The 26,187-nt window shown below is 42.0% G+C and overlaps 1 protein-coding gene across 2 annotated transcripts in view; it reads left to right on the top strand.

The window, feature by feature from the left end:
• SGMS2 (sphingomyelin synthase 2) overlaps window positions 1–26,187 on the top strand; it is a 55,626-nt gene that overhangs the window by 20,802 nt on the left and 8,637 nt on the right. For both annotated transcript variants that reach the window (XM_044270130.1, XM_044270040.1), the window contains 4 exons: window positions 7,283–7,783; window positions 12,826–12,943; window positions 14,863–15,016; window positions 23,752–23,918. In XM_044270130.1, the coding sequence (XP_044126065.1) occupies window positions 7,329–7,783; window positions 12,826–12,943; window positions 14,863–15,016; window positions 23,752–23,918 (894 nt within the window). In that variant the 5' untranslated portion in view covers window positions 7,283–7,328. The remainder of the gene's footprint in view (window positions 1–7,282; window positions 7,784–12,825; window positions 12,944–14,862; window positions 15,017–23,751; window positions 23,919–26,187) is intronic.

Raw genomic sequence — 26,187 nt, 5'->3', positions numbered from 1 at the left:
AGGCTTTTATCTGCTGTAGACCTTTCCTTTACTTGCCTTGAGGTTATTCAAAGCTCTTATGAGTAGCTAGGTGTGAACACACCTTATATTAGAAATTGTAATATAACCTGGCTTTTCTCCATTACATGTCAGAATGAGTAATAAGTCAGGGTGAGTAACAAGGTGTTCTTGGTTATAGTTTCCCTGCCTTGTGGAAATGACTACCCGCAGGCCTTTCCATCTTATTGTTGTATGTGTTTTTCAGAAAGGTGGGTGATGACCAACATGGCTAGCAATACCGGGTGATCATCCAACTTTCCCAGACTCCTGAATGTAAAATCTATATACAGAAGTGGAGGGTGGCATTTAAACGTACTTGCCTTGGTTTGATATAGAGGTGGGGTCGTACATGCTGCATTGTGATAGTCTGAGGATCTATCTGAAGGCGTAACTTGTTCACTGCAGTCTTTTTGAATGTGTTGACAGCACAAAAACATATACTGGAGCTGAAAAGCTTCATTTATATGTAGGGAAGACATTAGTCACATCTAATGGAATCGAAACTCATGAAAGTCAATAGACTGAGAAAAGTCAGCTCATGTCCCGAGTCTGAAGGAACACATTTAATATTTACTTTACATGTGACTACTTCTGGCAGTGATACGGTTTCAGTTGAGATGAATGTGGTTTAACATGTCATAGGCCATGACCAATGACAAATATGTAGCTAAGGAAGTATTCTTGTTCTTGGCAGAAAAAATACCTGGCTGCCTTTGTTATATATATTCCATCCACCAAATAGGAACAAAGTACAGAAGGCATACATGTACTGCGTTTTTGAAGTAAAAGTAGAACAAAAGTAACATTTTAAAGCTTCACATGACCCAAGTCTCGACCACCTCCCAACTTAGGTGGCTTCTCAAGAATGTCCCTTCCTGTGACGCATAACTGGTTTGTGAGTCTGACTTCCATGTGAGCTATAAAAAGCACAGAGCTATGTCTTCTTGATGCCTACAGAGTTCCTAAGGAGGGTGGAATAAACCGCTGACAGACACCTCTGGTGGTGGCTTATCTCCTTTGTGAACAAAAGGGTTGAGCATGTTGAAATCCAACAACCCTATGCCTCTCCATCCCCCTTCTCTTGATCGGTGGAGAGTCAGGTCACCACCATACAGATTAGATGTTCTTAGGTGGTCCGGTGGAAGGTCTTACTGACATTTATCTAAGGTTATGACCAATTTATTAACACAAACTTATATCAGGATGAATTAGGAGGCAAAAAAATCTTGATGTTAAAGGGTTTCTGGCACCAGATTTAACCCTATTAAGCTAGCTGACATTAGCGATGTGCTAATGTCAGCTAAACCTAACTAGCCTATTCCTACTTTTATCTATGCCCCTGTTACGCCAGAAATCGAACTTTTATAATATGCTAATTAGCCTCTAGGAGCAGGGGTGGGCGTTGTTCCTGTAAGTTATGTAAACCTAACTTCTTCCACCTTCTAATGTGGGTATCATGCTAATGTGCGAAAACCTCTTCCCCTGCACTCATCACTAATACAGAGGGGGGTTCTTATGGACTTTAATAGGAAGACTTGGAGATACAAAAAAAATAAAAATAAAAATAGTATGATGTCAACAAAAACGCCAGGCACCTTCATACATGCAATCTACGGGGGGCCCAATACGTGGATTGAGAGAGAGACTGTCTTTCTCAACAGGATGCAGATAAGGCAGCGTAATCATGTCATCTTTTATTGAGTCCCAATGGTAAGGAAGGGAGCATCCTTTAAAGGGCTTATGTCACCCCACTAAACTGATTATTTTTATTTTTTTTGTGTACTTATAATTCCTATCCTGCGATATTGCTATACCTTATGTTATTAATAATTTTGGTTCAGTAGATTTTGCAAAAAACATTTCAAAAATCGCGCGCCTCTGTGGATTCGGCGCAGGCGCTCTGAGATGAGGAGGCTCGTCTTCTCAGCACTCCCTCAGTGCGCCTGCACAGATGACGTCACCGAAAGAGAAGATGTCATCGGCGCAGGCGCACTGAGGGAGTGCTGAGGAGGCGAGCCTCCTTATCTCAGAGTGCCTGCGCCGAATCAACACAGGCGTGCGATTTTTGAAATGCTGACCGGGCCAGCTGGAGGAGGAGATCGCTGCTGGCCCTGTCAATCAACAAGAGGAGGGGGCAGTTTTCTGCGGCTGCTACCAGCAAGTAGACGCCCTACTTGCTGGTAGAAAGGTAATTAGCATATCATAAAAGTAATTTTTTTGTAAAATCTACTGAACCAAAATTATTAATAACATAAGGTATAGCAATATCGCAGGATAGGGATTATAAGTACACACAAAAAAATAAAAATCACATAATACTGTGATTTGTTTCTATGTGAGACAACTGTAAGTCATAGGATACCAGTATTACTCCTATGAGACTGACCTGGGCTAGGAGCAGACATCAGGGAGTAGTGCCTGGATTTGGTTGTTATAGTCACCATAAAATTATACCTAATTATATAAAGGTTTATCCAGCGCATTGTGGAAAAACTGATATGTCTGATGTGTTATTTTCAACAGGACTATACTTGGTGGAGGTTGTGTAAGGTTACATAAGAGAACATAGCTCATCACATATCTGTTAAGACACCAGCTAGGATCAGGACTGGTACTTCTGCACCTCTTCTCCAATCTAAAGGCTCATGCACACAAATGTATTTTTGGTCCGCATCCGATCTGCATTTTTTGCGGGTCTGATGCGGACCCATTCACCCCGCAGAACAATAGAACATGTCCTATTCTTGTCTGTTTTATGGACAAGGATAGAACAGGTCTATAGATGCAAAATGCAAAACACATAGTATCTGAGTCTTGCAACGTGTGGATGAGCCCTCAAAGACTAGATAAGTCTTGAGAAGGTTTATGAGGTTAGGCAGTGTATCAAGCTCTATCAAACTGTTCTGGTGACTGAATGCCAACATAGACCCTTACTGAATGTAGAGATAAAGATGAGCAAAGCATTCAAAAATTTGATTTGGCTACTTCACTGAATTACTTTGTCACGAAGCACATTCTTTGTAAGTAGTGGGTGCAATGACAAGGAACTGCGATTCCGTCGCCCTCAGATACCGCGTTCATACATGATTGTGGCATCTGATAGCAATAATCGGGTGTAAAATAAAATAAATTAAATCATACTTACCTCATCTATTTGCTCGCGACGAGCCGGCCGCTGATATCTTAATTGAAGGGTAAGTATGATTTTTTATTTTTTGGTTTTTTACACTATTTCAGGGAGAATTAAATTTGCTACCATGAAGCACAAGGAAATTAGATTTCGCAGCTAATTGAATTTTCCCTGAAATTTGGATCGAAGTCCACTTCAATTCGCTCAACACTAGTAGAAAGGGTCCATTGTAATTCCAGTTTGCTCTTCCTATTTGACTGCTTTGCCCGTGGTTGCCATATCATAAAAAATAAACATAACAAAAAGGGGGCAATTTGTTAAGATGGGGCCTTTTTAAGTCAGTTTTGCTTTGACTTTGATTTGGCGAAAGTTGCGGCAAATGTATCAAATCACATGATGTTTGTTAGATTTGGTGCATCTTTAAATGGGTGTTCCGGCTGTGACTAGTTATCACCTATCCACAAGATAGGGATTAATTCTTAGATTGGTGGGGTTCCCACATCGTGGACCCCACAACCATCAGACTTAAATTTTAGTAATGCAGACTTGATGATGATGTTTACCAGTCACCTTAAGAATTGTCATTACGATGATGGCCAGCATAAAAGTGTCCATAAAAATTAGACTAAAATTGATCAAATCTGCCTGGGAATAAAATTACTAAAATATCCTTTTGTTTCCTCAAGAGAGATAAGGTGCCTATTAGCGTCTTGCTCCCCTCTCTTGATTTTTAGTACATGCATGCTCAGACAAATGGGTGTTGGACCAACAGCTATTGAATGTGTATTGCTATATTTAAAGGGGTTTGCTGAGATATTTTAATTGATGACGTATCCTCTGGATAGGTCATCAGTATCTGATTGGTGGGGGTCCGTCACCAATCAGCTGTTTGAGAAGGTACCGACGCTTGCAGTATCGCCGCAGCCTTCTCGACGCTTAGTCTAGGCCATGTGACGTCACGTTCATTGGTCACAGGGCCTAGGCGCAGCAAAAGCCGTATAGAAGTGAGTGAACTGAGCTGCGATACCTGAGCACAGCCTTTATACAATGGACGGCACTGTGCTCAGTGACCAGAGAGAAGACTGCGGCACTACTGCGAGCACTGGCGCCTTCTCAAACAGCTGATCGGTGGGGGTCCGACACCCAGTACCAGAAGCGGATGACCGTAGGTCATCAGTAAAAAAAAATCTTGGAAAAGACCTTTAAATTTAGAGGGCCAACCCTTCTGTGTAAGATCATGGTAGGCCTGCAAGATGGACTGTTCTTCTTGTTGGCTTAGTAGAAGATCCAGACAGCCAATGTGACAATTAATTGCAGGAAAGCAGAAGAGAAAACATGATTTTATTTCTGAACATTGCATGAGGGTAATGTTCCATTAGTATCATTTACTGTTTGCTTTCAAACCCTGGTGGGAAAACATGGAGCCAGACAAAGCATTTGGCCTTCTCTGCTGTGGATAAGGGACTTGCCATTGCTCTGTCTGTGTTGTCTTCTTTATTTCATTGATTTACAGTAAATATATAAAAACCCATAGAAAGCCATGATCCAGTCTTCAGATATTTGAAGATTGTACAGAGAAGGCTATGCCCCAGGGTATACGTGTGAATAACTATCATCTTCCTGAGCAATTCTGGTAATTTACATGCCTTTTTGCTCTTTTCATAAACCACCGAAACCATTATAACGATTTGCTGAAATAGTTCCTGAAGTAGGACAGAAAATGAATGCAATCATTAAGCTTAATTAGCTGACAACCAAAATATATTGACATGTGTTATATCATTATATATGCTTTTTTATTGAGCTTTAAATCATCATACAAAAGAATCTATAGGTCATGTACAGTATGTATACACATATTGAAAACAATGATCTCCCCTGACATATAATAGCCAGAAAAAAAGCTCAGTATAACATAAAAAAAATAATAAACAAGAAAACAAACAGAGTAGACCCTCCAAAAAAGGTCAAAACTGTTAGTAAATTCACCCCTAATTGATTATTGAGCCAAAAAAGCAGATAAATGAACAGGTGGCATTATAAGGTGACATTAAAATATTTCAAAGTATAATACGAAAGGGAGGTATTTCTGAGGCCTTATAGGGGGTTGCAGCTGTCAGTTGCTATATCAAAATTCCCGTTCCAGACTAAATGGGAGACAGATTTAAATAAATCCTTTGTGCCAGCACGTTGGGCCTTTTGTTTTCTCCCTGAGCTCTAGAACCTCGAAGTGTGTCGACCACCTGGAGGCCTCAAGAAAACTCCTTTATAGGTGGTATTATACCCCTTATCGCCTATCCATTATATATCCAAACACCTCAAATGTTTGCTGGCGATGCCTATCAGTAGTTGGCAACTTAATGCATATCTGGTGGACCTGCCCTGCTGTCCACCGTTTCTGGTCCACAATATTGTTACTTATAGGTGCTGTAATAGGGAAGGCGCTCCCCATGTCCCCGGAACTAGCATTGCTCTCCTTTGAGCTGGAATGTTTAGATTTAGCAGACCTCACTATTGCTTTTCATATACTAACAGCAACGAGAGTTGCAATAGCTAAAAGGTGGAAGAGTAGGGACATCCCAACCATACCAGAAATCATTGCTAAAGTCCACTATAATTATGGCATGGAACTACTGATTGCAAAACAGCTTTGCCGATTATCATGTGTCAGCGCCAGGTGGCGAAAATGGGCGTCTTATATATCCAAACACTATCCATCTTTGCCAGATCTACAAGTATAGAAGATACATACCTCAATTTTACTGCTTGATTTTAAATGTGGCGCAGTGTTTATTATTGTTTGTTTGTTGGTCGTTCTTTCACGGCCTTGTTTGTTTTTTTTTTTTTTTTTTCTTTAATATAAATGAAAACTTTACATCCAATGTCTTCTATCCTGCATACTTGTAATGTGATGAGCAAATTATACTGTACTGTACGGTAATATGACATTGTGGAAGATGATGTATGCTATGATTTTAAAATAAAAATTTTGTGAAATAAAATATATCAAAGTATTGCATTTTTGCCACTCTAAGTCCATAGTGTCTGCAAAAATACTGATGGTGAAGCATTGGAAGAGTACTACGTGCCTTCCATTTCTGAACTATTACAATATATCACACATTTTTATCAGTACAGCACATATCCAGGAGAATATCTCAATCCTGAATGAGGATTTGTCTGCCCTACTGTTGAGATTTACGACCAGCCGAGAGATAATGGGCAGGAAGACAATACCTGCTCTGTATATGAGCCATCTTTCAACAGTTTAGTCTAAACTCATAAGATACTGTCAGAAATGACCAGCTGTCTTCACACACCTAGCAGTATCTGAGCAGGTCCACATGTATGTCAGCACTGTCATTCTAGGGTCTACGTGGAAAATGTATCAATACCATCAAGCATTTTAGATCTTCAAGGGATCAGTTAGACGTTCACACTGCTTTTTGCTTTCAGAAATCTCCTTGTTGAGTCAAATGACATTGGTTGGCACTTCACAATCTATAGGAGCCTAGTAATAGTGAATGGGATACAAGAAAAATATAGCTCAAGGACGTTACCTGGATGCTGAGATGGAAATGGCTGTAGATTTCACTTAACTTAAAAAGGCATAAATGACCCACATTTTAGTAACAGTTAACGCAGTGTTGGTACCACAAATGGTGTTTAAAGGCTTTACACTATATGGAAAGCTACATTAGCGGTTACCAATAAAACTCAAAGATGCACAATCCCTTCAAAGTCAATCCATTAACATTGGTGCAACTGTAGGGTTGATGTATAGAACGTTGCAGTATTCATCCAGGTATTGATTCTTCCTGAAAAATGGTAGAGAGTCTTGAGGGCAATGCTTTCTAGGAATAGTGCACAAAATACCAAAACAAGTAGATTGTCTCTCCATTACATCTATAGGTGGCTACTATGTATGGCAAGTTAATGTTTGACTCTTTAAAGTACATAGAAATAGGACCAAGCTTCTCAACCAAACCATTGTAATGTGTTGTGCCCCTGGCCATTTCATTATATGAAATCATCCCATGATCTCTGTGAAAATGTGAATGTGATCTATTTAGGAGATGATTGGGTGTAAATTGTTTCCTTTTCTTGTTCTAGGTGACTTTATATATTTTTTTTTTTTGTTGTCCCGCAACTTGCCCCAATGGATACTATTGAAACCGCAGTCGTTGAAGTACATAAAGAAGCTCCACGCAGCGAGACACTGAATGGCTTCCCAAGATCTGTTTCCTCCAACAGTGAAGATGACAAAAATGTTAAGCCTAAAAGTAAAGGTTTACCCAATGGTCTACGAAAAGGAGCAAAAAAGTATCCAGACTATATTCAGATCAGTTTGCCAGAAGACTCTAAAAACAAATATCCTCTAGAATGGTGGAAAACTGGCATTGCATTTGTCTATGCTCTCTTCAATATGGTCCTCACCACAGTGATGATCACAGTTGTCCATGAAAGGGTTCCTCCTAAAGAAGTGAACCCGCCGTTACCGGACAAGTTCTTTGATTACATTGATCGTGTAAAGTGGGCATTTTCTGTCTCTGAGATAAATGGAATGATACTGGTTGGCATATGGTTTATCCAATGGCTGTTCCTCAGATATAAGTAAGTATTTTGTATATAAATCACTTACCGTATTTTCGCCCTATAAGATGCACCTTCCCATAAGACACACCTAGGTTTTTGAGGAGGAAAATAAGGAAAAAAATATTTTAAACCAAAAGGTGTGCTTTTGGTGGGTTTTGAACTAATCGTGGTCTGTGGGTGACATTATTATGGGGGATCTGTTGAGGACACTGCTATGGGGGGGATCTGTGGGTGACACTGTTATGGGGGATCTGTGGGTGACACTATTATCTGGATCTCTGGATGCCTCTTATTGGGGTCTTTGGGTGGCACTGTTATGGGGATCTGTGGATGACACATATATAGCATCTTATGCTATGTGTCATCCACAGATCCCCTCCATAACAGGGGGTGGGGGTCGCATCTGGTTTTATAATGACAGCGGGGCCGTGCAGTGACTGTATTCTACTACATGGGCCCCGCTCACTGTATATAAGACTCCATCTACAGTATGATGGAGTAACCATCTATCATCAATATTAGAGGAACTTCTACAGCTGTCTGGGTGATTATACAAACCGGATTCCAAAAAAGTTGGGACACTATACAAATCGTGAATAAAAACTGAATGCAATGATGTGGAGGTGCCAACTTCTAATATTTTATTCAGAATAGAACATAAATCATGGAACAAAAGTTTAAACTGAGAAAATGTACCATTTTAAGGGAAAAATATGTTGAATCAGAATTTCATGGTGTCAACAAATCCCCAAAAAGTTGGGACAAGGCCATTTTCACCACTGTGTGGCATCTCCCCTTCTTACAACACTCAACAGACGTCTGGGGACCGAGGAGACCAGTTTCTCAAGTTTAGAAATAGGAATGCTCTCCCATTCTTGTCTAATACAGGCCTCTAACTGTTCAATCGTCTTGGGCCTTCTTTGTTGCACCTTCCTCTTTATGATGCGCCAAATGTTCTCTATAGGTGAAAGATCTGGACTGCAGACTGGCCATTTCAGTACCCGGATCCTTCTCCTACGCAGCCATGATGTTGTGATTGATGCAGAATGTGGTCTGGCATTATCTTGTTGAAAAATGCAGGGTCTTCCCTGAAAGAGATGACGTCTGGATGGGAGCATATGTTGTTCTAGAACCTGAATATATTTTTCTGCATTGATGGTGCCTTTCCAGACATGCAAGCTGCCCATGCCACACGCACTCATGCAACCCCATACCATCAGAGATGCAGGCTTCTGAACTGAGCGTTGATAACAACTTGGGTTGTCCTTGTCCTCTTTGGTTCGGGTGACATGGCGTCCCAGATTTCCAAAAAGAACTTTGAATCGTGACTCGTCTGACCACAGAACCGTCTTCCATTTTGCCACACTCCATTTTAAATGATCCCTGGCCCAGTGAAAACGCCTGAGCTTGTGGATCTTGCTTAGAAATGGCTTCTTCTTTGCACTGTAGAGTTTCAGCTGGCAACGGCGGATGGCACGGTGGATTGTGTTCACTGACAATGGTTTCTGGAAGTATTCCTGAGCCCATTCTGTGATTTCCTTTACAGTAGCATTCCTGTTTGTGGTGCAGTGTCGTTTAAGGGCCCGGAGATCACGGGCATCCAGTATGGTTTTACGGCCTTGACCCTTACGCACAGAGATTGTTCCAGATTCTCTGAATCTTCGGATGATGTTATGCACAGTTGATGATGATAGATGCAAAGTCTTTGCAATTTTTCGCTGGGTAACACCTTTCTGATATTGCTCCACTATCTTTCTGCGCAACATTGTGGGACATGGTGATCCTCTACCCATCTTGGCTTCTGAGAGACACTGCCACTCTGAGAAGCTCTTTTTATACCCAATCATGTTGCCAATTGACCTAATTAGTGTTAATTGCTCTTCATTATGCTCAAATTTACTTTTTCCAGCCTCTTATTGCTACTTGTCCCAACTTTTTGGGGATTTGTTGACACCGTGAAAATTTGAATCAACGTATTTTTCCTTTAAAATGATACATTTACTCGGATTAAACGTTTGATCTGTCATCTACGTTCTATTACAAATAAAATATTGACATTTGCCATCTCCACATCATTGTATTCAGTTTTTATTCACAATTTGTTTAGTGTCCCAACTTTTTTGGAATCCGGTTTGTATTATCACAGGATCATACATACAGCTGTTGACATATAATTGATGATATATGTAATTTCTATTTATGTTATTCTATTTTATGCATACAAGGGGATTTCCTATATGTTTTAATTACTATAAAAATCTTATTTTTTATTGTGTTTTTCAATAAATACTTTGTATATATTTTCTGAATGAACTTAATATGTATATTGTGGGGTTTAGCTCTGGTAGATAGGGTAAGCGGGCGCAGTACAGAGGCAAAATACAAGTTCTTAAATCAAAACGTCAGTGTTTATTCACACTTGAGGCAATTGCACAAAACAGCACATAACTTTGCAGTCTTGGTGTTAATTCACACACAATGGAAAGTTCATATAAGGCTACTTTCACACTAGCGTTCAGAGCGGATCCGTCTGAGACGAATCCGCTCATATAATGCAGACGGTGGCTCCGTTCAGAACGGATCCGTCTGCATTATATTGTTAAAAATTTTCTAAGTGTGAAAGTAGCCTGAACGGATACGTCCAGACTTTTACATTGAAAGTCAATGGAGGACGGATCCGTTTGAAGATTGAGCCATAGTGTGTCATCTTCAAATGGATCCGTCCCCATTGACTTACATTGTAAGTCTGGACGGACCCGCACGGCCAGGCGGACACCCGAACGCTGCAAGCAGCGTTTAGGTGTCCGCCTGCTGAGCGGAGCGGAGGCTGAACGCTGCCAGACTGATGCATTCTGAGCGGATCCGCGTCCACTCATAATGCATTAGTGCTGGACAGATCCCCTTCAAACGGAGCTCACAAGCGGACACCCGAACGCTAGTGTGAAAGTAGCCTAACACAAGTCACCTTGCTGGCAGTTCTGCCTCCAGTAGTCCACAGTAGGCTTTAGGGGGCCTGTTTTCCCAGCATGCGGCTCTCAGCCCTCCAGCACGGCACAAAGCCTTAGATCCCAAAAACAGAGACCTCTCTGCTGAGCCCAGCTGCCTATTTAAGGACAGCCAGGTGCTGCGAAAACCCAGACCGGCACTTAAACTCCGGTCCTGTATTTGACCTCACCAGCCCAGCCGCACATGCTGGGAGGAAAATACCTGCCTTGCCAGACACAACCCCTCACTGTGTCACTATATATAAATATATATATATATATATACTTAACAAATGACGAGGCAGCACTTCCAGGTTTTGGTGACAGGGTGAAGACCCCAAACTTTAATCCAAGCAATGTTTCGGCCTGCTCAATGAGGCCTTTATCAAGCTTGATAAAGGCCTCACTGAGCAGGCCGAAACGTTGCTTGGATTAAAGTTTGGGGTCTTCACCCTGTCGCCAAAAGCTGGAAGTGCTGCCTCGTCATTTGTTAAGTATATATCGTGGAGGAGGGGCCAGCCTCTGTGGGGAATTGCACCCAGTTCACAACGTCTGACTGTGCTGCTGCATTATCTGTGTTATATATATATATACACACACTGAAATTTTGACAGGGTGAGTCAAATTGGCAAGAGCCCCTATAATTCGTTTTTTCAAAGCTATTCTGGTGGTTCATATTCAAGTCATTTAGTGTCACTAAGGGTGCGTTTATGCATTTGTTACATATCTTGAACATGGCCTAAAAGGTCACTATATTATAATGGATATTTAATAGACATCGGGAGGCAGAGAAAAGCCACAATCTATCTAGGTGTTATTTTCTTTATGTGCATTTTGCTTAGATACAACCATTTGACATTATGACTATCGTAGGAATATAAAGTAAAAGGTATTTGTACAGAATATTTTTCTTATGTGGTCATGGTCATGCCCTTGTGAGGAAGGGTATTTTTCTATGCATTTGATGCAGAAAACTTTGTCAATTGCTTAAGAACTAATCAAACCAAAAGTATATACAAAAATGAATGGCTTGCTGCTACTCCACCTTAGCCATCCGTATAGTGACTAATGGTGGAATCTTCTAGATTAGGCATCATGTCTGCTGTTCATACACTGCCATCTGATGGTCAGAGTAGTACTTTAAAGCCCTTTTTACCTAATGTTCATATCATAATGAGCATTAATAATAGATGTAAGGTTATGTCCTACTATGCCATTAATGTAAATTAAAGGAAATGTGTCATCAGAAAATTACTTATTGTTTAAATTAAGTTTATATGTTAAACATTTTTGTTTTCATGTCCCTATCTATGCTTAAACAATAAAATCCTAAAATCCTGCAGTTCTCACACTGACCACTAGTCTGGAGGGAACAGATAATCTTTGATATCACCCATTGTAAATGGGGAATCCTGTGTTATCTATACAGAGGTGATGTCATTCTAATCCAGTCTGTGATGATAATGTGATGGCTGCTGAAAAGTTACCTTTACAGACCATATTATTAGGCCTAGTGGTCAGTGGCAAAACCGCACAATTTTGGTATTTTTATAAAATATACATATAAAAAACCCCGTTATTTAACCCTTTCCCGGCATGTGGTGTAATAGTACGTCACATGTCAGGTCTTTAAAGATGGCGACTGCTCTGGAGTGTAGTGGGCACCATATCAACCAAGTGACTGCTGTTTCACACATCGGCGGTAATGCCGATTGCGGACATTTAACCCCTCAGATATGACTCCAGGAAAGCAGGGAGTAAAAAACTAAAACGAAAAATTGCTCCATCAGCCATGGGTTAAACAATTAACCCCTCAGATATGACTCCAGGAAAGCAGGGAGTAAAAAGCTAAACCGAAAAATTGCTCCATCAGCCATGGGTTAAACAATAAGCCATATATTTACTGATGACACATTCCCTTTAAAGCATTAAATGATACAGGTGGAGTAGCTCAGATATCTATTTCTCTGTCCATCATATCGTGATCAAGCATTTCTACATAAATATACTCGCTTCCCATTAAACATGCCGTAATCTGGATATTGCAGCTCTTGAGTCTTTCTCTTCTGTTTACAGATCGATTGTGGGCCGCAGGTACTTTTTTATTATTGGGACTTTGTACTTGTACCGATGTATAACAATGTATGTTACAACCCTCCCTGTGCCCGGAATGCACTTCCAGTGTGCCCCAAAGGTAAGGATTTACACAGTTCTAGAGGTCTTTTTTTATTTTTTTTACTCCAAATGTTCTTTGGTTTTGTGGCCTCATGCACATAACTGTATTATAGCTTTGTACAATCTCAGAGTTGTATGAACCTGTAATAGAGCACCCATAGACCTTTATGGGGCCTACAGTACCTATGTATGCCTCTGATTTCCCATCTAGAAGCATTGCTTTCAGTGTTGAATAACCCTGCAAAAAGGTGCCATATAGAGAAACATAACTGCCACATAATGTGCCTATAGTTCTAGAGTTTAGAACCCAAAGGACTGTGTGTGCCTGCTGCACAGCCCTCCTGTATACTGCTCTTCTGTGTTCCTTAGGCTCATGCCCATGAGTGTAAGGGCCCGTGCCTGGGCTGTGGACCGTAAATAGCGGTTCACAGTGCGCGGGCACTGGCCATGTGCACTCTGTTTGCGGATGCAGACCCATTGACTTGAATATACGGCCAAAGGTAGGACATGTTCTATCTTTTTGCAGTGCGGAGGCACTTCTGATCCGTGCCTCCACTCCGCAAAAGATAGGTGAAGTCGTATGTTGCAGATCGCAGACCCATTCAAGTCAGTGAGTCCGCATCCGCACCACAGAGTGCACACAGTCAGCGCCTGTATATTGCGGACCATCCGTTTATGGTCCACAGTACGGGCACTGAGCCATTACGCTCGGGCATGAGCCCTAAGGCTTAGAGATAATGATCTGGGTCTTAAATCCTCATCTACCTCATTCCACCACCTGCAATACTGGTCAGGCAAACAGGGCTGGAGAACTTTTCTTTTTGCTTAGTCTTTAAAAGTGTGATACATTTAACATGAAAGGGTTTTATGGAAGCAGGGATGATGTGTAAAGATATATTGGGCTATTTGTCTTTTTAGAAATCCTTGTTATTTTTTGCCATTGCGTTTTCTTTTGTGGTTTTGCAGTACTAGAGCTTATTCAGGTGAGACTACTTGCTTGCTAAGTGCCCATCGGCTCAGTTGGTGCGCTTCACTAATCCTGGCAGTGTCCATCCATCTCTGATCAGTGGTTGCCAGGGTCTGGTATATAGACACGTCATTTGGTGTATAGATGAAACAGTAATACTATGAAGGATCATGTCCTATTATGACACCATAGACTGGGATATCTGAAATCCCTTTTAATATCTTTATTTGTGCAGTTTCTTGAGCTGAGGAAGTTTTTGATTTTTTACTCACTTATTTTCCAAAATTGTAGCCAAAACAGCAATATATGACCACACCACAGCGACTGACCAGGATTAAAAAGACATGGCTGTTTTGTTGTTCCCCTGTCTAAAGGACGTGTATGAGCTCAACTACATTCACTTAAAAGTAAAGGCACACACATTCTAAGGGGCAGATATCCACTGTGGTCAGATTTTCTGTTGGCACCTTTTGGCTATCTTTTTGGGTTGTCGTCTTTAAATATCTGTAAATTTATGTTGTAGACCCTGGATGGCCTAGCTTGCTGCTATACTATTTTTATCCATCCCTGACCTAAATCTACCATTGTTCTGCTCAGCCCTGCTTTCTCCTACCTGAAGGATGATGTTGTAGATAACAATGTTTTGAATATGAAAAAGGACTACTGGGGTTGGAATGAGGAGGCTATGATAATCACTTGTCTGCATTCAAGGTTATACAACATTTCCCAGGAACAAAACCACCAGCTAAACATTGTATTCAGAGTCTGAATAGTATTATAGTTATGTATTGACTTGCTTGTTCATCTTGTCATACTATTGCTGATGGCGGGCTCCTTTTGCGTGGGCCACCCTGTGTAATAGGTACACTAATGCTGTTGGCAACTGTTTGCTCTCCTCTCATGCATTGTGCTGGGAACTCTTTACTTATGGCGTGGATTCTTTTTTATGTTTCTTTTTTTTTCTATTTCAGTTAAATGGAGATTCATATGCCAAAGCACAAAGGATCCTACGACTAATAACAGGAGGTGGACTGACAATAACCGGATCTCACATCTTATGTGGAGACTTTTTGTATAGTGGTCACACGGTGATTCTCACACTCACCTACCTATTCATCAAAGAATGTAAGTTGACACATTTTTTTTTACCAGTAAAGTTTTTCCACTGTGTGAGAGGTCCTTTAGCACCTTGAAGCCACTTGCTACTGTCACTGACGTCTTGGAGTCCCATTACCTCTATCTAGGAACCTGAACAGCAAGTATTACTTGTTGATTGTCCTTCTTCCCAGGTCATCTGCTGACTTGGGTTACAATGTATTGGTCAGTTGGGAAATAGATATCTGATATGGACTTTTCCAGATTTTTTTTTTTTAGCATCTATTAGCAGTCAACCCTTTCAGTTTCATATATGTTATGTCCGAAAAAGTTTTACCCTTTCTAGATGAGCTTTATCATTAAAAACATCTTAAAATGGATTCTGTCACATACTAATATAACTACCAGCAATGTTGTAAAAGTATTATAACCATAACCTTATGTTATCTGGGTGTTTATTCCATGTCCGAGAAAAGCACTTTTATTCCTGTGAAAAATGGCTATGAAGCGCCCAGCTGGGTGGGCTTTCCTTTACAAAATGCCCAAGCCCACCTCCTTTCCCTGCTGTCTGCTCCTCCTCTAACCACCCAGACCTCCTCATCTCCCCTGACTTCACGACCATGCAACTTAAAATCTCATGCATGTGTCCTGTGCTGCACTTTCAGTGCCTGCACAGTACATTTCCTTTGGTGTGCCATTACCTCAGTGATATGATAACACGATCTTCACAAGTGTAGGCTTCAACGCCTGCGCAGTGCAGAGTGTTAAATCCTGGGCACCTCACACTGGTTATACTTACCCTGGGCACCTCACACTGGTTATACTTACCCTGCTCCCCAGCATCCACGTGGCTCCTAATGCCCGCACAGCCGCCGCTGCATCTCTCCGTTGTGCAGATCAAAACATCCAGCGATGGGGAGGGGGGGCAGCCAGTAGTAGGCCGCGAGGGGAACGAGCCTCCCTATCGTCACCCGCGATGCTAGGGAGGCTCGTTTCCATCGTGGCCTGTTATTGGCTGTCCTCCCTCCCCATCGCTGGATGTTTTGATCTGCGCAACGAGGAGATGCAGCGGTGGCCATGCGGGCTTCAGGAGTGATGGGGGTGCCGGGGAGCGGGGTAAGTATAACCAATAGGAGGGGCCTGGGCATTTTGGGGGGCTATTATAGAGGTGGGATAACCCCTTTAAATCGTCAATATAAAAATCCCGGACAACCCCCTTAAAGGTGTTGCCTGGTTCAGCAAATGGCCCTCATCATGTAGACAAAGTTAATAGAAGGCACTAATGTATTGATATTATCAATTTTTCTTCCTTTGCTGGCTTGATTCATTTTTCCATCTGGTGCACATTGGTGGTTTAAGCTATGCCTCCTTTATCACACCACCTTTTCTTAACAATGAAACACAACTTTTCCAAAGCATATAATAAAACTGGCACAAGGCAAGCTGGTCAACTTTTTTACACTAAATGGGACAGAGTTTTGGCCTGTTTAGCTTAGTGAATCTCTCCAATATGTCCATTTCAGGACAGCAGGCATGGAAAACACAACATCAATTGTCATTGAGCTGGCTTGGTGGGTATATAAGGTTTGCGATAGGCTGTCTGCACACATATCCCTCATTGTTGTTACGGGTAAAAGGGGCGATTTATCAATGTTGCAAAAAGGTATGATTATTGGCTTTCGGGCAGTATTTCTGAAACTGTTTCTGAACTGTTGACGTGCTGCTGTGGTGAAAGTGTATCGTGAGTGGACAAATAGCACAATTGTGAATAAGCGATGTGGAAACTGTGCAGCACCATGTGCCATTGATGGGGCAGGTGAACGTCACCTATGAAGGTGCGCAAGGGCAGACCACTGCCAACTCCATGCCAAAATGAACCAGAGGGCTACCAGTGTGTCTAAAACAACAGTTTGGTGAACCCTACTGAGTGTGAGGCCACTGCGCCTCTGCAAACGAAGTTGCATTAGCAGAAGAGGCAGTACTGAAAAGGGTTGCCTTCTCTGATGAGCGACGTCTTCTGCTTCATTGAATGGATGGATGTTGGCATGTCAGGTGAGAAGCATCAGAGAGCAAACTATTGCTGGAAGAACACAAGCTGGTGGTGGCAGTGTTATGGTCTGGGGAATGTTTTTGTGGCATTTTCTGGGCCCACTCATCCATGAGAAAGACACTCTCAACTGATTTGGAGATGAATCCATCCTTGCAGATCATGCACACCTATTCATGCTTATTGACTTCCCTGGGGCAGATGGGATCTTCCAGAAAGACAATGCAACAGGTCACACAGCTAGAAATTGGTTGTAAGAGCATGAACAACACTTCTAAGGCCTCTCGCACACAAACTTTAATGGGTCCGCGATCCGGTCGTTCCACAAAAAGATAGGAATGTTCTATCTTTTTATGGAACAGAAGTACGGGACGAAACCCCACGGAAGCACTCCATAGTGCTTACGTAGGGTTCCGTTCCGCACCATTCCGCATCTCCAGATTTGTGGACCCATGCAGACGGAACGGTTCCCGTGTATTGCAGATCTGCAAATGCGGTCCGCAATACGGCCACGGAGCGCACACGTTCGTGCGCAGTAAGCCTAAGTACTACCCTGGCCACCTAATTCCCCAAACTTTAACCCAATTGAGCATCTTTGAGACCACCTTGATCTTCAAGTCCACCATGGATCCTCCCCTATGTACCCTCCAGCAGCTCTGGAATGCTCTCCAGATACCTGTGACAATTATTTAGTCTCTCCCAGCCCGTCTAGCTGCTGCCTGTGCTGCCTATGGCACTTACTCTGTATATTAGCTGGGGGTCATAATAATGTGACTCATCTGTGTACATTGTAGTTCAGCAGTGCGTTCACTGTTGTTGTGCCCCATCTGTGCCAGGTGTAATAGCTGAATTGTGGTGCACCCATTAGTCCATGCCCTTTCTTGAAGTAGTGCTAATGATTATGAGGCTGTAGACATCACGGGAATGACTGGATCTGATTCCTTTCAGAATGCTATTTCTAAAAACCAGAACACCATTTATGCCGCCGCATCCTGTACCATTAGATGAATATTCTCTTGCAAGCCAAGGCTCTTATCACTGCTATGAAATTCAGGATGTAAAATGATCGAATGATTTCTTTTTATAGACGCATGTGCTCTAGAAGATGGAGTGGTCTCAGAATTACAATATTTTCTACCTCGAGGTGTAAATTTCAGTTTCTTTTTTTTCTTCTTTTTTTATTTTTTTTTTAAAAGGGAACTGCTTAAAACTACATGGTGTGCAGAATTAGGAGTCTAGCAGTTTTTGCCTAGTTCTGTATTTGGAGAGTGGAGTGTAATGAATTGTATGTTTTAGTAAGTAATTGTATTGCTCTTAATATAACAATTCTGATGCAGCTTTTCTTAGACCTCTGCATTGTGCGGTTCCACTGTTTGTGAATAAATTAACAACTGGGTGTTACAGTGCCATCGTGCCGACATTGCCAGACTAAGTGGAGTCACACCACTTTGGCAAGGGAAATGGTAATACCCAGTTTTCAATTTATTTCTACATTTCTAGGAGTAATAACAGAGGAATGGCACAATACGGCACTATAAGTAAAGATGCTCCAGAACCATTATTTCCTGGGGAATACAGTCATTCACTAAAACAGGCATGGCAGGAATGGTGACGGATCGTGGTTTTAATTGATGCAGATTTAGATCCAGAATGGTTGACAATGTTCATGACTTTCATGTATCTCATGAACTAAAGTTTGAGGTGTAGAGCCACCAAATGCTGTGCATCTTCCTTGATAATAGATCTGCCACGCTTTTATTGCAACTATTTTAACATATTCTTATTTTGAGGAACTTTTATTGACCTACATCACCAATGAGATTTAAGTCTCAGCTTTTTGCAAGAACATGCCATATATACTTTTGCAATATATGTGATGCAGTAGGCCAAGTGAATATACGAGCCTGTGAGGGACATTTATCAAGACTGGCATTCCCATACACCAATCTTAATCCCTCCTAATAAATTGGGTGCATCTCTGGCATTCCGTGCACCAGAAACTGAAGTCCATACCAGCTAGGGGCTGGCACAGAATTCACCAACTTCCCTCCCGCTAAGCCCAACCCCTTATTAAGTCAGGAATTACTGTGCACATATGGCGCCAATTGTGCAAAATTTTCGAACCTTATCGCATTTTTACATCACTCACTCCAGTGGATAAGTTTCACTCCAGATATATGACTGGGGCTTCATTTGGGCTGGAGTAAAGTTTTTAGACAAAAGGGTTTAAATGGGCACCAACTTTTTTAAACAATTTCTTCTCAAAAGTGAACCTGAACAAATCTATAAATCACTTAAATTAATCATTTTCATCCACCCTAAAAAAACTTCTGAAATATCTGCCACTTGGGGTCTCTCTTCTAGTAGTTTTGCTGTCCAATCACTGTTAATAGGTGAATCCTGTCCTTAGCAGCAAAGAGAGAGCTAGACAGACTGACTGAAGGAGGTGGCTCAGTGTGCTTCTGAGCTCAGTGCAGAGGCCCCTACACCATCTATGGCTCAGCACTTGAGCACTGCAGAATGCACAGCATCTCAGACTGCTGTTTTCTGTGTATAGACAGCCACATCTTCCCTGCAGTACATATTAAGTGCATTTATTACTCCAGTCATAATAGAATTAATTTATGAAGTGCTTGAGTGCCTCTGCATGTGTTGGTTTTAGCTTGTTTATTAGTCGGCCTCCTTCACTGGACTGACTCTGCATCAGTTTACATAGTCCTTGCCCATCTGTGGTGTAATCAATGTGTATTTGTGTTGTCGACCTTTCCCTTCATAAACTGTCTTCTGTGACCTGCAATTATTTTTCCCCGTCTCCGCTGTCATGATCATGTGTATTCTGAGCCTTGCACACCATGGCTGCTAAGGATAAGGGCAAGGATTAAGATAGAGCACACTGGTGATTGGCCTAGAACAGGGATCAGCAATCCCCGGCACTCCAGCTGTTCTGAAACGACAATTCCCAGAATTCTCCTTTCACTTTTATGAGAGTTACAAGAACCGCCAAGTCAGTTTGCATTCTGGGAGTTGTAGTTTCACAGCAGCTGGAGTGTCAAAGGTTGCTGATCCCTGGCCTAGAAGTATAGGAAATGAAGTCTAGCCCAGTATAGTACTGGCAGACCGCCTGTATCATGATATGTCTTGAGGAGAACTGCTGGATGCAGGAGCAGCACACTAGGGTGGCTAGAACTCAATATAAGCAGACCAGAGCATTGGGTAGGCTGGAATGGATCCTCACTCTGTCTCCAGCAAAAGCAGAAGTTAATACATGAGAAGCTCTAATAGGTTATCTCCTTTTATGATTTATTACTGTTTTTGGATTCAAAAACTGCATCAAATAATCTTCACGTGGCCATACCAGGGGAGTAGAGGTTGCTACCAGGCCCAGGACCCGGAGGGGGCCCAAAGACCCTTATACCACATAAGACACAGGTATTATAGTGCATGCTGGTCAAGTTACACCTCTGGCTGGAGGGAAGGGGTTAGGTCAAGAACTTAGCTTTGGGGGGTTTCAATTTCTGCTTTAGGCAGCACAAAAGCAATGTGCTTCCCTGACCACTAAGCACTGAGGGAAGGGGGGCCCAAGCTGAACTCTTGCACCAGGGCCCATGAGCCTTTAACTACGCCCCTGGGCCATACCGTTGAGGTACAATTACTTGAGATATTTTTGAATATGTGGTTGAAACTGCACCAAAAACTGCATGCAGTTAACATTTTGATGCAGTTTTGAGTGTTTTTTTCTTGCAGTTCGAGAGAGAAGTAACTGAAAATACATTCAGAAACCACAGCAGCAAAAAATGCATCCAAAACCACAATCGGGTGTTAAAAAACATGCGTGTCAGAAAAGTCTCATGCAAATGGATGCTTAATCCTGCAAAGGGGTAGCTAGACCAGTTCTGCAGCGTAAGGAACCGTATATTCTAGATCCGAGCTTCCCGGACCTGACAATTATGGCTTACTCCTGTTAAACCTGCGTTTTGAGTGAAGGTGCGTCCTAATGTAATGATTTCCAGTGTCCAAAGCTTGTGCGCGACTACAAGAGGATTAGAGAGCCTGATTGTCTCTGAAGGAACGTTTTATTACAGGCTGTAAAGTATAGATGAAAATAATTTGCAAACAGTAATGCATGGAAATGATTACCTTTTAGAGCACACGTATAGAAACCCTTCACTCAGTTCAGGTATCACTTTAAATTTAGGTAAAGAGCAGGCCCGCCCGAAGTGTCCCTGCAACTGACCAACTTACAAAGAGGAAAACTGAGTCTTGTGATATTACATCATCATGACTGTACTAGCACTTGGCATAAGATCTGGACACTTACCAGGCTCCTTGAAGAACCTTAAGATTTATTTTTAGAACTGTTTATTTATTGAGACAGTTTTAACAGTGAATATCGAGAGAGAAATAAAAGGTTTATTCTGCAAAAAGTGTTGAGAAATACTATAGTACAACAAGTGGGTAATGGTCTAAAGATTAGATATGCATATAGTTTCTGATCAGCAAGTTTGTATCTTCAGCAAAGAATTCTCTAGCAGAAATTTTAAAGGGTTGTGCCATTAATATAAATGTATCCCGTCCAACAGATATCACTGCTTTATCACTTCCCCAAATACCACCATTTATTAGAACTGCCTTATTCTTTTTCTTATTCTTATCTATTTTATTTTATTTTTCTTATTTTCTTATTCGGCTCTATTCAGACATCCGCACTTTGGGTCCAGATCCGTTCCGCAATTATGCGGAACGGGTGCAGACCTATTCATTTTCAATGGGGATGGAAAAGATGCGGACAGCACACAGTTTGCTGTCCGCATCTGCATTTCTGGTCCACGGCCCCGAACTTCCGGTCCGCGGCTCCGGAAAAAAATTGAATATTTGCTGTTGGTTACGTCCTGCATTGGAGCCTTGTAATGTAGGACATAGGAAGCATCATTTGGTAAGAACAAGTGGTATAGTGTCCCATAGTCTGCTCATGTCAGGACACATCTCACTGTCCTAAGGCATGATGAGGAAATAGACACATGACAGACCAGGAAGTAGCATTCAAGCATGGGGGTAAGAGAACTGCAAATGAGGCAAATTTGGGGGGGGGGGGGGGGAGCAAACTATGGGAGCTACAGTAATTGAAAATATACTTTAGAGTGAAAAGTAGTTTATGGCACAAACCCTTTAAGAGTATATAATGGATAAAATAGAAGAGGAGACAAAGGACAAAAAGGAAAGAGGGGGGTAAGAATGGAAGGTACCCTGGTAATAGTAGTAAAACAGGAGGGTAAAAGCCCCGTTACATTGGCGGATTATCGGGTGATTGGTGGCAGCATATCCTTGTACACAGGCCCAGAAAGGATTATTTTTGGTGCTGCATCAATAATGCTTTCACTTTATCAACAAGTGTTTCTTCATTCATTTGGTGATCGGTGGCACCTTTACACGGGGCAGTCATCGTTCATCAGGTCAAAGCATTGTTAGTGCAGCACCCAAAATCATGCATCACTTCTGAGCAGAGTATCGTCCTGTGTAAGCAAGTCTCTGCTGCCCAGTAGCATATAATTGCAACTCTCATCATCGCTGGTGCGATTTAATCCCGATAATTGCCTGCGCATCGGCCTGTGGGGAGATTTATTAAGGCCTCATGCACACGACAGTGCTTTTTCACTGTCAGTGATTTGGCTTCAGTGGTCCGTGTCCGATTTTGCTTCAGTTGTGTTTCCTTGTGTCTTCCTTTTTTTTTGTCTGACAGGGAAAAAAAAGGAAGGTTAATGAAAAGTGTAATTTTATTGCACCAAGGTCTTGTAGAACAAAACGGACACTGACGCGGACACGGATGACATACCAGTTGTGCATCAGTTTTTTTTGACGGACCCATTGACTTGAATAGGTCTGTCCTCCGTTTTCCACTGACAAGAAAAGAACAGGTTATTTTTTTTTTGACGGACTGGAATCACGGACGCAGAGAAAAAACAGTTTTTTTCCAAAGCTCCATAGAAACGAATGGGACCTCCGCTAAACTGTGAAAAATTAGGGAACGGACGCGGATGCTCACAACGGTCGTGTGCATGAGGCCTATGGCTGGGACTTTCTGACCCAGTCTTCATATCCCCTGCGTTGCTGGAGAATGCTCCTAATTCATCATGAGGCGCAGGTCCATGGTCCTAAACAGCTCAGACCTGCCGTCGATATTTTGCTTCATTTGCGAAAGAAAACTGGCCTATATGAAAATACATTTGTCACGGGGGTCTTCTCGTCCCATTTCGGAAATGTGAGGGCAGTGACAATTTTTTTTTCAAAAATCACATATCAAAAAGTTGAAAACATGCAGTTTTTGACTTTTTAATGCCACTTTTTTGACGCAAACTAAATGATAAATCTCCCCCCATGTGTTTATAAATCAACCCCAAATTTGGATTGTGAGACAGCTAGTAGTTATTAAGGTTACAGCCACAAGTTCTAGTTTTCTGATGCAAAAATCAGGAGTGGATTATGAAAGGAGAGAAAATATAAAGGACAGTTTTGGATTCCAAAACTGCATCAGGAAACCTGACTGTGTCTGTACCCTAATGCTATTCGCCCGTGTAAGTAATCGGAAATTTCCAACTCTCCTCGCATACGGTTTCAGCATTTGAAGATAGTGCTGCCGTGTAGATGATTAAACTCTGAATGTGGCACAGCCATGAAGTTGAGGTTGCGGCATAGTGGTTTTCATGGTGATTTTCTTTTGCAGATTCGCCACGTCACTTCTGGTGGTATCACATAGTCTGCTGGCTGCTGAGCGCTTCTGGAGTGATCTGCATTTTAGTTGCACATGAGCACTACACTGTGGATGTCATTGTGGCTTACTTTATAACCACCAGACTCTTCTGGTGGTATCATGCCATGGCTAATGAAAAGGTAAGCAGAATTTTGTCTATTTTCAGTTCAGTTTCTCACAATTTTCTAAATCTTTTGTTGCTAATGGTGTATGTTATGCCCTATTTACATGCCATGGTAAAAAATTGTGTGCAATAATGTGATTTTGTTTAAATCCACACTTCCTATGATTGAAAAGGCCACGGGTTAGCCAGTTGAAAGTTCAGTTGAGCTGATCCATGCTTCTGCATGCCAGTTTTCTTCATAAACCTGAGTTTCTGCCACGGATTACAGTACAATTAATATCCACCAACCTAGTGCAAATCCTGACTGTATGAACACTGACTAAATATTGTTTAAAACTCATTGACTTGAATGGGTCTGCAATCCTCAAGATATGGAGCTGTACAGAGCAGAAGTACGGATCAGCACTACAGACTATCTTGTGTATCGCGGATCCATCCAACGGGTCTACATCCGCAAATGGAGTGCACACGGACAGTAACCGTGCATTGCGGACTGCTATTTGCAGTCCGCAGCACGGGCATGGGGCACACACACGCTGGTGTGCATGAGTCCAAAGACTAATGGTCCCTCTAGTGGTGCACCAGTGCACTGAAGAAGTAAATTCAGGGAATACTATATCTCCTTATGGAGACTGCCTAATAGGCATGTGGACTCTTATAGACCAGGCAACGCTCCTGCAATTATGGGAATCCCTGCCTCTAATGCCACCAGAAGTTAGCTCTCCTATAGGTCAATGTTTGATCAACCTTGAGATATGATGTAGATAATAATTAAGCCAACACCTTATCTGTAAAAATGGTTTTATTACACACTACAAAGTCTACTGTCAAAAAAAAAATATATATATATATATATATATATATATATATATACACAGTACAGACCAAAAGTTTGGACACACCTTCTCATTCAAAGAGTTTTCTTTATTTTCATGACTATGAAAATTGTAGATTCACACTGAAGGCATCAAAACTATGAATTAACACATGTGGAACTATATACATAGCAAAAAAGTGTGAAACAACTAAAAATATGTCATATTCTAGGTTCTTCAACGTAGCCACCTTTTGCTTTGATACTGCTTTGCACACTCTTGGCATTCTCTTGATGAGCTTCAAGAGGTAGTCACCTGAAATGGTCTTCCAACAGTCTTGAAGGAGTTCCCAGAGATGCTTAGCACTTGTTGGCCCTTTTTGCCTTCACTCTGCGGTCCAGCTCACCCCAAACCATCTCGATTGGGTTCAGGTCCGGTGACTGTGGAGGCCAGGTCATCTGGCGCAGCACCCCATCACTCTCCATGGTCAAATAGCCCTTACACAGCCTGGAGGTGTGTTTGGGGTCATTGTCCTGTTGAAAAATAAATGATGGTCCAACTAAACGCAAACCGGATGGAATAGCAAGATGCTGTGGTAGCCATGCTGGTTCAGTATGCCTTCAATTTTGAATAAATCCCCAACAGTGTCACCAGCAAAGCACCCCCACGCCATCACACCTCCTCCTCCATGCTTCACGGTGGGAACCAGCCATGTAGAGTCCATCCGGTCACCTTTTCTGCGTCTCACAAAGACACGGTGGTTGGAACCAAAGATCTCAAATTTGGACTCATCAGACCAAAGCACAGATTTCCACTGGTCTAATGTCCATTCCTTGTGTTCTTTAGCCCAAGCAAGTCTCTTCTGCTTGTTGCCTGACCTTAGCAGTGGTTTCCTAGCAGATATTCTACCATGAAGGCTTGATTCACACAGTCTCCTCTTAACAGTTGTTCTAGAGATGTGTCTGCTGCTAGAACTCTGTGTGGCATTGACCTGGTCTCTAATCTGAGCTGCTGTTAACCTGCGATTTCTGAGGCTGGTGACTCGGATGAACTTATCCTCCACAGCAGAGGGGACTCTTGGTCTTCCTTTCATGGGGCGGTCCGCGTGTGAGCCAGTTTCTTTGTAGCGCTTGATGGTTTTTGTGACTGCACTTAGGGACACTTTCAAAGTTTTCCCAATTTTTCGGACTGACTGACCTTCATTTCTTAAAGTAATGACGGCCACTCGTTTTTCTTTACTTAGCTGCTTTTTTCTTGCCATAATACAAATTCTAACAGTCTATTCAGTAGGACTATCAGCTGTGTATCCACCTGACTTCTCCACAACGCAACTGATGGTCCCAACCCCTTTTATAAGGCAAGAAATCCCACTTATTAAACCTGACAGGGCACACCTGTGAAGTGAAAGCCATTTCAGGTGACTACCTCTTAAAGCTCATCAAGAGAATGCCAAGAGTGTGCAAAGCAGTA

Source organism: Bufo gargarizans, chromosome 1 (assembly GCF_014858855.1).
Source record: "Bufo gargarizans isolate SCDJY-AF-19 chromosome 1, ASM1485885v1, whole genome shotgun sequence".
Classification (NCBI taxonomy): Eukaryota; Metazoa; Chordata; class Amphibia; order Anura; family Bufonidae; genus Bufo; species Bufo gargarizans.
The sequence above is the reverse complement of the archived record's forward strand: the minus strand, read 5'-3'. Positions and strand labels throughout refer to the sequence as shown.